The sequence below is a fragment of the Oncorhynchus kisutch genome, linkage group LG18 (genome assembly GCF_002021735.2).
Source record: "Oncorhynchus kisutch isolate 150728-3 linkage group LG18, Okis_V2, whole genome shotgun sequence".
NCBI classification, from domain to species: domain Eukaryota; kingdom Metazoa; phylum Chordata; class Actinopteri; order Salmoniformes; family Salmonidae; genus Oncorhynchus; species Oncorhynchus kisutch.
This window is the reverse complement of record NC_034191.2, coordinates 26,568,313-26,584,597: the sequence shown is the minus strand read 5'-3', so window position 1 is coordinate 26,584,597 and position 16,285 is coordinate 26,568,313. Positions and strand designations below refer to the sequence as shown.

Below are 16,285 nucleotides of genomic sequence, written 5' to 3'. Positions count from 1 at the left end.
TGCTACTAATAGGTACACTCTGCTGCTACCAAGTAGACTCTGCTACTAATAGGTACACTCTGCTGCTACCAAGTAGACTCTGCTACTAATAAGTACACTCTGCTACTACTAAGTAGCCTATGCTACTACCAAGTCGACTCTGCTACTACTAAGTACACTCTGCTACTACCAAGTCGACTCAGCTACTACTAAGTACACTCTGCTATTACCAAGTCGACTCTGCTACTACTAAGTAGACTCTGCTACAAAGTAGATGCTTCCAGTCTTCTTCAGGAGTGTGTGAGAGCAGGCCACATACTCCACAAACATATTGCAATGGAGGGTGAGATTGAATTTGGCCCCTTGCCTAATATGTTATGAGCTTTTTCCAGCAATTCACAAGAGTCATCATTGCAATTAAATGTGTGTAATTACATCTGTAAATCCACAGTGTGCATACAAGTGAGTTCCCGTATGACTAATGAAATCAATATTCCATGTAATCAGCCAGGGGACAGATACACACAACTGATCCCCAGTTTCTAAATCAGTCAAACAGTCAAAACATCAGTCAGGCAGTTATTCAGTCAGTTACTAAGTCAGTCATTCAGTTACTAAGTCAGTCAATCAGTCAGTTACTAAGTCAGTCAATATGTCAATCAGTCAATACGTCAGTCAATCAGTCAGTTACTAAGTCAGTCAATCAGTCAATACCTCAGTCAGTCATTGTCAGTTACTAAATCAGTCAATCCGTCAGTCAGTCAGTTACTAAGTCAGGCATTCAGTCAGTTACTAAGTCAGTCATTCAGTCAGTTACTAAGTCAGTCAATCAGTCAATACGTTAGTCAATCAGTCAGTTACGAAGTCAGTCAATCAGTCAATACCTCAGTCAGTCAATCAGTCAATACCTCAATCCGTCAATCAGTCAATACCTCAGTCAGTCAATCAGTCAATACCTCAGTCAGTCAATCAGTCAGTTACTAATTCAGTCAATACGTTAGTCAGTCACTCATTCAGTCAGTCACTAAGTCAGTCATTCAGGTAGTCAGTCAATAAGTCAGCCAGGCAGTCCGTCAGTCACTCATTCAGTCAGTCACTAAGTCAGTCAGCCATTCAGTTAGTCAGTCAGTCATTCAGTCACTCATTCAGTAAGTCACTAAGCCACTCAGTCAGTCGGTCACTAAGCCAGTCAGCCAGTCAGTTAGTCAGTCAGTCAATCAGTCACTAAGTCAGCCAGTCAATCAGTTCGAGGCTGCTAGTTAGTGACCTGGCTATGTATAATTTGTCATTCCAGAACAGACACAGAGAGCGAGGGAACCATAAAGCATGTAGCCCCTTCACTCCAGCAGAGCACATTTCAGTGTTGTGCCGAACGATGTGGGCATCGGCCACAAATCCTTTTTATTCCCCCATAAATCCACCTGGCTGTGCTCATCCTGCCTGGACTGAGGTGTGGGCATGTCACAGCTCCCTCAGCCACATCCCGTCAGGACTGAGGTGTGGGCATGTCACAGCTCCCCCAGCTACATCCTGGCAGGACCGAGGTGTGGGCATGTCACAGCTCCCCAGCCACATCCTGTCAGGACCAAGGTGTGGGCATGTCACAGCTCCCCAGCCAACAGCAGGACTATGTGGGAGGTAATGGCTGACTGTTAGAGCACTTCCACATTTTAAACATAATCAAAATTCTGTTTAGTTTGTGTGCAATGCCATAAAGGACCACTAATGTGGTTCTGAACTAAAAGGCAGAACCATTGAATGACTCCAGACAGGGCAACAGCATGGGACGGTTCCAATACAGATCTGTCATTCATCTAGCCATTAGTGACGGGTTATAGATTTTACAGTCCCCTTGCTGATACTTTGTAATACCTTTTAGATGCGTTCAATGATATAGACGGGCCCACTTCTTTGTGTGAAAGAAACCCGCTCCATTTTTCCCTCTGTGCGCTGTGGCAGGTTGGTTATGCTCGCAGACGTTTGGCTGGTTCAGGTGTTAAATGGAAGGCGGTGGGGGGCAAGGTGAGGGTGAGGTGGGGCGGGCCGGGGCAAGTGAGGGGATGTGACAGGGCTCCTCGGCTCAGTCCATTTAGCGGGTTGATGTCGATTAGCATGGAGCACGGGCCCTTCCCTCTCCTCAGGGAGCATTCTGTACTGTGCTACAAGACGTCCCTGATACTGGAAACAAACAGCTCTGCTCTGCTCATCCTGCCTGAGATACAACCAACAGCAGCAGCAGATGAGACTCTAGTCTGTGTCAACAGTATGTGAGCTCTGCCCCTGCTTGGTGGAGGTAAGTCCATTTTGAAGAGGAAATGGCATTGAAGCATGTCTTTACTCTCTATTCAAGTTAAGTAGGTGTCAGATATTTTAGGCTTTTCCCATTCGCATTCAGAAAGAAAGTCATTTCTCCTAATCATAATCTTTATTCAAAACCATCCAATTTCAGTTCATGATTAGGGATTGATGGGAAATGGAGTCTCTCCTTCAGGCAGTAAAGTAACACCCTTCTCTCACCTCTCCTCTTCACCCCTCCATCAGTCTCAACTGATACAGGTCCCCACACTTAATCTGTAGACCTCAAGTGCCGAAAATGTGGAATGTTTGGAGATTTAATGCCTTGCCTTGTTCTTTTGTAGCTAGTAGACATATAAATCTCCCTAAACAGTGGATTCCCGTGGGTGAAATGTATTTCTGTGAGAGGGGACAGCACATTGCAGCCAGATTTATCTATGTGCTTGTGTCTACTCCCTATGATTGAGGTTTATAACTTCCTGATATTACCTCTTAAATCAGAGTGTATTTTACAGTTCCCTGGACTGTTTCTGTTGAAATTGTGGGGTATGTCAAGTATATGATTTTTATGTAACAGTCTCAGAACATTTTACACAAATACTTTTTGGAGATGAAAAGCTCTAGTCTCTCAGAATAAGTGGTATTTGGAAATATGATACAGTGTCATAGAGTTCTCCAGATGTAATTATATCTGAAAGCACAGAGAACAAATGTTGTAGATATCCTGTTGTGAGTGTCCATCGCCACATACAGACAATGACTAATCACTAATGAATGACATACTGTAGATACAGATGACGATTGAGGCCTCATTCATGGCAGTACATTATCAGTTTGAATGGCCATGGGGTCTTCATTACGTAATACATACATATACTGTACATTAGACTTGCATTTGGTAGTTTGAATAACATCATCCAGAAGTGCCCTTCAGCTGTATGCAGGAAAAGTAATGAAACCGAAATGAAGTGGGCTATTCTGTTCTACAGCCCATACAGCCACAGTAGGAAGGGAAGAGAAGGTGTGACTGAGTGGGAGGAGGTTAATCATACATTTCAATGTTGATTTGAACTGAAAACACTGTTTTCACTCCACTGCTTCATGTTGTACAATGCGTCATTGTCCTTCATTGTTGAACAACACACCCTGTAACAGAATAGCTCTAATAGAATTTCATTGAGTCGCAGCTACCTCCCTGAATGGGTCCGTCGTTGACCACGGACGTCTATGGTAGCTTCTATGTATAGGATGCCAAATGTAGTCTTGCTAAATCCCTGTATTTCTGGTAGCATATGTTACCTGATTTCTTAAAGTATTTGTAACTTTGAATGCACTGTTATTTACTATGCTACTTCCAGTCTCCTGCTCTATGATTTAATCAGAAGTGAGTCGAGGCTCTAATACAGTTGACGTCGGAAGTTTACATACACCTCAACCAAATACATTTAAACTCAGTTTTTCACAATTCCTGACATTTAATCCAAGTAAAGATTCCCGGTCTTAGGTCAGTTAGGATCACCACTTTATTTTAAGAATGTGAAATGTCAGAATAATAGTAGAGAGAATAATTTATTTAAGCTTTTATTTCTTTCATCATGTTCCCAGTGGCTCAGAAGTTTACATACACTCAATTAGTATTTGGTAGCATTGCCTTTAGATTGTTTAACTTGGGTCAAACATTTCAGGTAGCCTTCCACAAGCTTCCCACAATAAGTTGGGTGAATTTTGGCCCATTCTTCCTGACAGAGTTGGTGTAACTGAGTCAGGTTTGTAGGCCCCCTTGCTCGCACATGCTTTTTCAGTTCTGCCCACAGATTTTCTATAGGATTGAGGTCAGGGCTTTGTGATGGCCACTCCAATACCTTGACTTTGTTGTCCTTAAACCATTTTGCCACAACTTTGGAAGTATGCTTGGGGTCATTGTCCATTTGGAAGATCCATTTGCGACCAAGCTTTAACTTCCTGACTGATGTCTTGAGATGTTGCTTCAATATATCCAAATAATTTCCCTCCCTCATGATGCCATCTATGTTGTGAAGTGCACCAGTCCCTCCTGCAGCAAAGCAAGCCCATAACATGATGCTGCCACCCCCGTGCTTCACGGTTGGGATGGTGTTCTTCGGCTTGCAAACCTCCCCCTTTTTCCTCCAAACATAACGATGGTCATTATGGCCAAACTGTTCTATTTTTGTTTCATCAGACCAGAGGACATTTCTCCAAAAAGTACCATCTTTGTCCCCATTGTGCAGTTGCAAACCGTAGTCTGGCTTATTTAATGGCGGTTTTGGAGCAGTGGCTTTTTCCTTGCTGAACGGCCTTTCAGGTTATTTTGATATAGGACTCATTTTACTGTGGATATAGATACTTTTGTACCTGTTTCCTCCAGCATCTTCGCAAGGTTCTTTGCTGTTGTTCTGGGATTGATTTGCACTTTTAACACCAAAGTACATTCATATCTAGAAGACAGAACGTGTCTCCTTTCTGAGCGGTATGACGGCTGCGTGGTCCCATGGTGTTTATACTTGCGTACTATTGTTTGTACAGATGAATATGGTACCTTCAGGCATTTGGAAATTGCTCCCAAGGATTAACCAGATTTGTGAAAGTCTACAATTATTTAACTGAGGTCTTGGCTGATTTATTTTTATTTTCCCATGATGTCAAGCAAAGAGGCACTGAGTTTGTAGGTAGGCCTTGAAATACATCCACAGGTACACCTCCAATTGACTCAAATGATGTCAATTAACCAAATGATGTCAATTAAGCTTCTAAAGCCATGACATCATTTTCTGGAATTTTCCAAGCTATTTAAAGGCACAGTCAACTGAGTGTATGTAAACTTCTGACCAACTGGAATTGTGATACAGTGAATTATAAGTGAAATAATCTGTCTGGAAACAATTGTTGGAAAATTACTTGTGTCATGCACAAAGTAGATGGCCTAACCGACTTGCCAAACTATAGTTTGTTATAACTTCTTAGGGCTGCAATCTCGTTAACGGGATGATATGACAACAGCCAGTGACAGTGCAGGGCACCAAATTCAAAACAACAGAAATCTCATAATTAATATTCCTCAAACATACCTGTATCTTATACCGTTTTAAAGGTAATCTTGTTGTTAATCCCACCACAGTGTCTAATTTCAAATAGGCTTTACAGCGAAAGCACCACAAATGATTATGTTAGGTCACCACCAACTCACAGAAAAATTCAGCCATTTTTCCAGCCAAAGAGAGGAGTCACAAAAAGCACAAATAGAGATAAAATGAATCACTAACCTTTGATGATCTTCATCAGATGACACTCATAAGACTTCATGTTACACAAAACATGTATGTTTTGTTTGATACAGTTATAATATAAAAAAATCTCAGTATACTGTCATGACTGTCTTGATCAGGTCCGGTTACAGGAGACCACAACCCTACAGATTATCTCTCAACCCAACAGCGGTGGAGAGATCCAGGGGTCTGAAGACGTGGGGGCTTTTATGGCCCTCACGCCCCTGGTAAATCTCAGGGCACAGGCAAATTCCTTTGTCATGTCACTATGGAGAACCAGCCTCCGAACATTAAACATGATCTAAAGGGACTTTGGAACAATGGTTTTCGTCAGCCACAATGGTGGTCTTGACAATAGATGGAATATGAAAATGTATGTCATTTTTGTTCTGTTATTAAAGGTTAATAGATGATGTTATTACGAAAACATTGTAATTTGAATGGTGTTCCTAGTATATGTTTGATGTTTATACATTCTACGTTGTATGGAAAATATCCAAATCAAAGAGAATGTTTTGGGGAAGATGAGATGTTAAGTTAGTTGTCTAAAATGGGATTTGAAAAAAACCAAGCCCTTGCCTCATTAACTTGGTACGCCCAGAGAATTGCCCTAAAGGCGGCTACGCCCACTTCTGACCCAAGGGCATAAAACCTGTGAGTATAGAATTTACAACAGGACTATGTGACCCCAGCTGCAGCAGGGTCTGAAAAAGTCAACCAACCCAGAACGCAACGCACGTTTGAGAACAAAGAAATCCTTTTCTACCTGAGCTACGGATGAGTAGCTGTGTCTAAGCGGGTGAATTCAAGTCGAACCACCTAGCCTCCATCTCCCATCGAATCGTGGTATCTAAAGGGTTTCATTCCTATGCCCTGAGCTCTGAGCTACAGAGCTGTCTGTCCTTAGAAGACCCCTTCCAGAGAAAGGGGTGAGGGAACAGACTCCTAAGCCAAAAAGGACACTGACACCGGGAGGACGAGCAGGGAGGTGCGCAGGAGAAGTGCGTCATCGAACAGCGGAACGGTCCACGCAGAGAATCCCCGGAGATCATCCCCACGTAATTACATCATTATATTCTGACCCATAAGAGCGGCAGTTTGAGGCAAGGCTAGGGTTAGAATAGCATAGCTGACACATTCACCCAAATGTATATTTCTCTTGTGTACTTCTTTTTCTCTCTCTTTTGAAATTCCCATTGTGGGTAACACGCGCCATAGTGTGTTAGCCCGTTATACTAAGTTCTAATCAATAACCTATGATGTGTTTTGTCTATGTGTATCTTTTATCATAATTTTTGCTTTTTAGTAAATAAATATTCAACTAGGATTGGTGTGGTACGAATTCATTGGTGGGACCCGTTTTTCCATGGTGCCCCAGGTTAATGAGTTAATAATTGCTTGATTCAGTTAATCACGTAATTAGGAACTTGTAATCATTCGATGAGCAACAGTCGTCACATTAACTAATACAACGTCATGACAATACATTGGCGGGTCACATTCACTAGTTCCAAAAACATCCGGTGATATTGCAGAGAGCCACATCATTTTACAGAAATACTCATTATAAATGTCGATAAATACAATTGTTAGACATGGAAATATAGATATACCTCTCCTTAATGCAACCGCTGTGTCAGATTTCAAAAAAACTTTACGGAAAAGCATACCATGCAATAATCTGAGACGGCGCTCAGAAAATAAACACAATTATCCGCCATGTTGGAGTCAACAGAAATCAGAAATCATCAGAATGCACTCCCAGGAATCCTAGTTCCACAATAAATGCTTGATTTAAAGTAATGTCCATTATTTAAGTAGCTACTTTTGTTAGCGCGTTTAGTACACAAATCCAAATGCTCGTGCAGGTCCATCTGAACGTCGGACGAAAACTTCAAAGTTATATTACAGGTCGAAGAAACTTGTCACACTAAGTATAGAATCAATCTTTAGGATGTTGTTATCATAAATCTTCAATTACGTTCAAACTGGAGAATTCCCTATGTCTGTAGAGAAGCCATGGGACACTATCATGTGAAATGTGCGTGACCAGGACCTGGCTCTCTGCCAGACCATTGACTCAAAGAGCTCCCATCCGGCTCCACAACACAGAAGCCTCATTCAAGTTTCTAAAGACGGTTGACATCTAGTGATCGCCGTAGGAATTGCAACTTTATCCATATCCCACTGTGTATTCAATAGGGGCTGGGTTGAAAATCGACCAACCTCAGATTTTCCACTTCCTGTTTGGATTTCTTCTCAGGTTTTTGCCTGCCATATGAGTTCTATTATACTCACAGGCATAATTCAAAGAGTTTTAGAAACTTCAGAGTGTACTAATACTAATAATAATATGCATATATTAGCAACTGGGACTGAGGAGCAGGCCGTTGACTCTGGGCACCTCTGGGCACCTTTCATCCAAGCTACACAATACTGCCCCTGCAACCATATTAACAAGACATTTGTGGAGTGGTTGAAATAGGAGTTTTAATGACTCCAACCTAAGTGTATGTACATTTCCGACTTTAACTGTAGCTGTGATTGGCTCAAAGAAGGGGTCTGGGGATCATTGTTTTAAGAGGCTGTGTTTGGCTTGTTTCCAGACTCCAGAGCTGATGAGGGGGCGCCACAGAAGATAGACCACGCTGTCATCGGAGGTGTGGTTGCCGTGGTGATGTTCGCTATCCTCTGTGCACTCATCGTCCTGGGGCGCTACTTCGCCAGACACAAAGGTATAACGGCTCACCTGGGTTCCCTGGCTGTTACAATGCTTCCACTGGCTTGAGATGAACTGGTGTACACTATCATTGATCATTCATAGACCTAGAAGTGGACTAGCGGTAGAGATTCATTACCATTCATTTGAGTCCAACAGGGGTGTTCATGAATTTGTTTATTCGTTGCAGGCACCTACTTCACACATGAAGCCAAAGGGGCAGACGACGCAGCAGATGCAGACACGGCCATCATTAATGCAGAGGGGGGACACAACAACACGGAAGAGAAGAAGGAGTACTACATCTAATGATGAGGGGCCAGGGGGTGCTGGGGGGAGGGGGGGGCATCCTGTAAGAGCACTATATCTAACTCTGAGTGGGCCAGAGGGTGTGGGGGGAGGGGGGGGGGTAATGAGGGATGTCGAACTGGTGCAGCTGAGAAGGAAAGATGAGAGGTGGGGAAAGGAGAAGAGAAGATGAGAAGAATGATGAGAACTCTAGAGGAGAGGAGGATTAGAGTGGATGAGTAGTTGGAGGCTTCATTGCTTTGTCGTGGATTTGTCCATCCAACCTCTCCTGGACTGCTGGGGCCCATTCTGTACAGTTCAATTATTTTACAGACAATTTTGTGCCTTGTTCTATTTCTTTCGTAATTGTTGTTTTCTTTTTTCCCCTCAAGCCTGTCGACTCCACCAGATCCTTTTTGCTGCAGTTAGCTTTCAGAGGAGATTGAATGACACAGCGCTTCTTCTCTAGTTGTCCTGCAGCTCTATTTTAGCTTGTGTACCAGGCTTTTAGAAGCACTCTCTCTGCTGTGTACTGTAGAAGCAGCCAACAACACATATGAGTCATTTCCAGACTATCTAAAATCTATTGTAAACAGCTCTCATCAATATCAAACTATACTGTCCCTCTTAACTCATGCATAAATATGACCTCTCCTGCTCTATCAGACATACTGAAACATCCCTTTTATGTTTGTTCTGTGGCTAAAAGACTGACTGGAGTTGCTGCCATGGTCATACGCATTGTTGGTTTGTCTGTCAGATGTTGGTCGGGGCAACAGGCTGTTGTGTTGTTTCAACATCATGATATTACAGTGAATTCGGGGGGCAGTCCCAACCAGGGGACTACCCTGGTCCAGCAAATGTTAAGCCAACACCTTAACTGTTATACCAAGAGGTCCGATCCCCTTGATGAGGTCACTAGGTGTTGGGCTAAGGTCGCTACAATATGGTTTACTCTGGGTCCTCATACTCATACCCTCAATGGTCAGTGAAGGACCAATGTAATAGTAATGCTTGTACGTGTTCAAATACAGTGCATATAATTATCTTCTACAGAGAAAACCAGTTTGATTTTGTTCTTGAATAATATACTGACTTTAATATATTGAATATATATTTAGTAACCTTACAAGGACCTTCAAACACGATTTTATTGTTGTCTTAGGCCTTTATCTAATCTGTTGACTCGGGTTGCTATTGAGAGGAATATATCTCAGTATGAAAAGGGAAGAAAATATTTTGCTTATACTTTAGATTGAAGACGTTTTAATTGTAATGATGTTTAAAACATTTTAATTTTTCAAACAGTAGCCAGTACACAAGGAATTCTGTATGTATTATTTTGACTACCATTGTATATCTTACGGATATTATGATACACTTTGAATATCATTTTTGCATGACTTATTGTTTTGTTAAAATGTTTTGTTTTCAAATTAGAAATAGTAACACACAACTATTGGTCATTGCTCAATGAGCATTCCTAATCGTGTCTGTGAATAATAAGTTATTGAAGATCCCCTATACGTTTTGAATGGGGAATGACTAGCACGGTTTCCATTTCTGCCATGTTTCAGCTTTTGAAGTAAATGTACAGATTGCTGTGGAATCCCTGTAATGCATATTGAAGTTCCTGCTTTTGTCTTTCCATGGTGCATTAGTCAATAGATGTATTGGATATAACAGTGTGATAGACAAAACAACTCCAAATACATGAATTAAACGGACAGCCACTGCCTTAAAGCAATATAATTCAACTTTGCTTTGGAATATATCATAATAATGAAGAAAAAAAGAGTGAAGGACTAAATGCAGTGCCTTCCTTTATTTAAAGGGTATAACAGTACCATGTCAACAGTGTCATACTATATCTTAGTATATGAATCTCTCTGTACCTTACACTAGTAGTGGTGGTCTTACTCTCTACTCACATGTAACTCATAAATCAGACAGTACTAAGAACTGGAATAACAAGTTGAAGTTATTTTCAGGTTGGATAAATAATTGGAATCATAACTGAATGATATGGCTGCTTCTATTTAAAAAACAGCTCCTTATAACAAACAAGCTAAGAAGGTATTAATGATTTTATTTACGGACAATCTATTTCTGTCCAATAAGAATTTACAAGGTAGGCAAAGTGTATTTAATTTATTTGCTAAATCAATTTTAGTTGTATTTATAAGGTTATGTGCTGCAATTGTGGCTAAGGCTCACCACACTTTGGGAAAGGTAAAACAAGCAAAACGGCACTGGAAATCTGATGTTTATTTAATTGAATTGCTTGAGGGTGATGCAGAACATAACCGATACCAGTATAACAAATTAAAATGTGCAAATCAATATTAATCTCCAAGTGTATTGATTAGTTCTGAACTTGCTTTTGTTTTGTTAATCTTCAATGTTTTATTCTGGATACAATTGAAATGATCGCTGTAGGGATTCAAATTAAGTGTTGTTTTTGTTTTCAGTATACACTCAGTGGAAGGTTTATTATGTACACCATCCTATTCTTGAAAATGGTTTGCGCCTACAGACAGTCACATGACCGTGGCTTGCTACAGTATATACAGTTGGCAGACAGACATTGAGGCATTCAGTTACTGCTCAATTGAATGTTAGAGTGGGAAAAACAAGTGACCTAAGCAACTTTGAGCGTGGTATGATCGTCGGTGCCCGACGCCATTCCAGTTTCTCAGAAACGGCCAGCTTCCTGTTTTTTTTAAAAGCATGACAGTGTCTAGGGTTTAAGGAGAATGGGGCGACAAACAAAAAACATCAAGTCAGCGGCAGTCCTGTTGGCGAAAACCGCTTGTTGAAGGAGAATGGCAAGAATCGTGCAAGGCCACAAACAGACAAGTAACGGCGCAGTACAACAGTGGTTTGCAGAACGGCATATCGGGATGCACAACACGTCGGTAATTGTCACGGATGGGCTATTGCAGCAGATGACCACACTGGGTTCCATTCCTATCAGCTTAAAAGAAGAAGTGGCTCCAATGGGCAAGCGATCACCAACACTGGACAACTGAGGAGTGGAAAAACATTGCCTGGTTTGACGAATCCCGGTTTCTGTTGCGTCATGCTGATGGCAGAGTCAGGATTAGGTGTAAGCAGCATGAGTCCACGGCCCCATCCTGCCTGGCGTCAACGGTACATGCTCGTGGCAGTGGTGTGATGGTGTGGAGAATGTTTTCCTGGCTCAAATTATGGCCCTTGATACCAATTGAGCAATGTTACCATGCCCTGAAGAATTCAGGCTGTTCTGGAGGCAAAGGGGGTTCGACCCAGTACTAGATGAGTGTACCTATTAAACTGGCCACTGAGTGCTATTTGACATGTAGTCCATGTGTTTCCACTTTCTCAGGTTCATGTTGAATCTTGTGTTTTGCATCTCAGGTGAAATGCAAAGTGAAAGCCCCCCAAGAATACTAAACATTTCAGAAAGTTATCAAATCAAAAAATATATATTTTTTTCTCAGTTGTATATGTTTGTGTTCTTAATATATGGTGCACTGTTAAATGTTACATATTATTTTGTATAGACCTAGTTCACAAAGAAAGAACTAGATTTGTTAATCAGACAATATCACTTGTACAGTCAGTGTCCAGCAAAATACAAGGGTGGTTATTGATAAATCCTTATATCCACAGTAAAACGTATCATCTGTTTTTTCCCCAGACATAAAGAACAAGTAATCACACAAAAAAATGGAGACTAAAGGCTCTATTGAATCTGTATCGCTGATCGCGTTACAGATTGTGCGCTAGAAGTTTTAAGGTCATTTCCATTTGAGCTGACATATACAGTGTTTACCGTGAATGCGGTCTTCTCTAACACAGGAACATTGCCTTTCAATTTGAATCACGTTGTCCAGCTGAACTTCCGCGATACGGATTGTGTAGAGACTTAAATAGCATCTATTTACTTTCTAATGGTGTATTAGCATCCTGAATATGATGCATGTCAGTCACATTTTCAGATGTTTTCAAAAAACAGGTGGTATAATTGCAGTGGTTAAGTTTTCTGATTAACCCCCAACATTTCTTGGCTGTTTGGATGGAGAACATGTTTGATGCCTAGAACGTTTGGTTGTTCATTGCTCCAGTTAGTTGTTTTGAGGTCAAATCTTTAGTCTCTCTGTACCTGGGCAACATTTCTGTGTAGTAAAGAAAGGTTTCCTCATGTTCCCATACATATTTTGTATTGGTTCATAAAACATTTTTACAAAAAAAATTCTGAAGAGTACTTGTCTTAATAAAAAGATATCAATGTGAAATGGCCTGTATTGTCTTTTACCTGATATTCCTATTGTCAAGAACTTCTAATGCGGTTCAAGCCATAAAGGTGGTTACCATCCAATCTGCTCTGTGTCAGCAATCATTCTCTTGGTCCTGCACTGTTACCCCTGGTGTGGATATAGATTTTGTGTTTGTATTTGCTTCAAAACCCTCTATTCAACTCAGCCTCTAGATCCAGAGCTTTTGATATTTCTAAAATATTTTACTACCCATTTTGGCCTCAATTGAAACTGGGCAGTGTATTTCATCTCCATTAGATGTGATGTGGTGAGTGATGTACTGTATTTAGTGTTCCTGATTGAAGGGGTCTTTTTTTCATATAGTAGCTTAACTCCACACACGTTAAGATATCAGTAACAGCCTTTGGATGTTAACATTGATTTGACAAATTGATAAGCATTTTCAAGAACAGGACCTAATTTATTAGCATGAACCATTCTTTTCCCATTATTTGAAGTGATCCCAGCTAAAGGTCAGCAGCATTATTCAAGCTTTAATGGAAATGTTTTATTCTTAGAAACCAGACATTTCTCTCCACTATCCACAGGATCATGAAAAAGTAATTGTTGGTCCCCCCTTTGCTGCTGTAACAGCCTCCACTCTTCTTGGAAGGCTTTCCACTAGATGTTGGAACATTGCTTTGAGGACTTGCTTCCATTCAGCCACAAGGGAATTAGTGAGGTTGGGCACTGATGTTGGGCAATTAGGTCTGGCTTGCAGTCGGCGCTCCAATTCATGCCAAAGGTGTTCAATCGGGTTGAGGTCAGAGCTCTGAGCAGGCCGGTCAAGTTCTTCCACACCGATCTCGACAAACCATTTCTGTATGGACCTCACTTTGTGCACAGGGGCATTGTCATGCTGAAATAGGAAAGGGCTTACCCCAAACTGTTGCCACAAAGTTGGAAGCACAGAATCATCTAGAATGTCACTGTATGCTGTAGCATTAAGATTTACCTTTACTGGAACTAAGGGGTCTAGCCGGACGTATGAAAAACCGTCCTAGACCATTATTCCTCCTCCACTAAACTTTACAGTTGGCACTGGGGCAGGTAGCATTCTCCAGGCATCTGCCAAATCCAGACTCATTCATCGAACTGCCAGATGGTTAAGCGTGATTTATCGCTCCAGAGAATGCGTTTCCACCGCTCCAGAGTCCAATGGCGGTGAGCTTTACACCACTCCAGCCGACGCATTGTGATATTAGACTTGCATGTGGTTGCTAGGCTATGGAAACCCATTTCATGAAAGTCCTGACGAACAGTTATTGTGCTGACATTGCTTCCAGAGGCAGTGTTGAAACCGAGGACATACGATTTTTACGTGCTTAAGCACTCGGAGGTCCCATTCTGCAAGTTTGTGTGGTCTACCACTTCACGGTTGAGCTGTTGTTGCTCCTAGAGGTTTCCACTTCACTATAACAGCACTTACAGGAAGCTCTGGCAGGGCAAAACAAACTGACTTGTTGGTAAGGCGAACTGACTTGTTGGAAATGTGGCATCCTATGAAGGTGCCACGTTGAAAGTCACTGAGCTCTTCAGTAAGGCTATTCTATTGTCAATGTTTGTCTATGGAGATTTCATGGCTTTGTGCTCAATTCTATACACCTGTGTGTGGCTGAAATAGCCAAATCTACTAATTTGAAGGGGTGTCCACATACTGTTGTATGTATAGTGTGTTTCATAATTTCTACTCTACACCTCTAAGTTCTATATACAGTTGTAAGGAGTTCGCTTCTGAAAACTACCCTAATGTGAAAATGACTGAAACAATCTGATTCAAACATGGGAGGAACTTGGGACAACAATGTGAAAATATGAATAATGCAAATGCTGACATTTGAATGAACATTATGCACACTGTATGCATACACACGTATAACATGAAACAGTACACAAGTACATGAATTGATTAACTTTACGGTATGATGTTTCATTAAGATGTTCTATTTAAACGTTCCATTTTAATCTGCAATGCCATGTTTAAGTGTAATTAGCACAGTGGGGGAATGGAGAGTGAATGAGTGTCAGTGCATGGCTTGTTTAGTTGACTCATTTATTGATTAAGATTGATGGCATGTATCACTTCGCTTGGCTGCGGCCTAATTAAAGGATATAAGTATAAATAGATGCATGTGTGTGAGCATAGACAGCGACAGCTAGGGGTGACGGGTTCTGCCTGCTAACGTAATTCCAGGTACTGTGTAACCACACACATGCACGTACGCATTCACGCACGTACGCACACCTTGGCTGATTCAGAAGTGGACAATGACTGGGAGGGACAAACGAACATTTACTCCAGTTACCTAACATCCTTCTGTACAAAGCTCTAATTCTCAGTGTTCAAAAGAGGATATGTCCTCTACTTTTTCCACAGAGATGCTTTTGTTACAACATATTCAATGGAAATACACACAACAGCCAACAAGAAAACAAATAATTATTTCAGGGACTTGCTTTGTACAAGAGATCTACACTACCGACAGTGGAGGTAATTGATTATTGAGGGACAGCGGCTGCTTCACTAGAATAAGAATAGCATTTGACCAGAAGTGCTGTGGAGGATGTCAGGGCTTGGTCATAAAGCAAAGGCACACATTGGAGTATATTGAGTTAAAACCTTTAATGGGAAACAAATGCTAAAAACAGACCTCATTAAAATGTAGAAAACTAAAAACCAAAGCCCCATATATGAACAAACAAAATAGATGAGGTTAGCCGCAACTTTATAAATAAATCTAAATACTGAATCTCAATTGCAAACACCTGAATCGTATGATCAGTCCGAAAGACAGGCCGTTATCTCAGCCTTTTATGAAGAAGAGAGACGTTGGTTAATTAAAACACATAGCCAAGCCCTGCTAATCCTGTGTGTGAGTGGCAGACAGAGGAGTCTTGTGTTTGGGAGGTGATTAACTCTAAGCCTGAAGATGCTGTGAACAACACTACAGGCTCATAAGTCAGAGATGCTATTGCTTGATGTTCGGTTTAATACTCGTTGCCTAGTACTTAATCAGACACTGATGTTTACCAGGGGGAAATGTGCTGGATTCGATGTTCAGTTTGCATATGGCTGATAATGCAAAAACAGCACAATTATAATAACACCTTACTATTCTTACTATTCTATGAAAATAGATTCAATTAAAGAATGTCAAAGAAAACAATATAATGTTCTGTTTTAGCACTCTTGAGATGTTTCCCTCAAGCGTCTCTCAAACTTATTTTCAAGGCGACTCCAATTTCTCTCAGATTGTTTTTATATGCAATTTATCACATTGTTGCACAGTTACCAAGAGTCAATCGAAACCTGAGAACAAATTATCTCACAATCCTAACTGTATTTAAATCTTCCCAGCCCAGTTACGTTATCTACTCTTGTTCTGCATCTTATTTCGTTTTCATCAGATGTAATTCAT

At 41.1% G+C, this 16,285-nt stretch overlaps 1 protein-coding gene across 4 annotated transcripts in view; it reads left to right on the top strand.

Annotated features, from left to right (window-relative positions):
• LOC109909152 (cell adhesion molecule 1) overlaps positions 1-12,848 on the top strand; it is a 187,806-nt gene extending 174,958 nt beyond the window's left edge. For 3 of the 4 annotated variants that reach the window (XM_020508109.2, XM_031796155.1, XM_020508107.2), the window contains 2 exons: positions 8,165-8,293; positions 8,468-12,848. In XM_020508109.2, coding sequence (XP_020363698.2) covers positions 8,165-8,293; positions 8,468-8,586 — 248 coding nt within the window. In that variant the 3' untranslated portion in view covers positions 8,587-12,848. The remainder of the gene's footprint in view (positions 1-8,164; positions 8,294-8,467) is intronic. The other variant, XM_020508108.2, reaches the window with a different exon arrangement.
• The last annotated feature ends 3,437 nt before the right edge of the window (positions 12,849-16,285 follow it).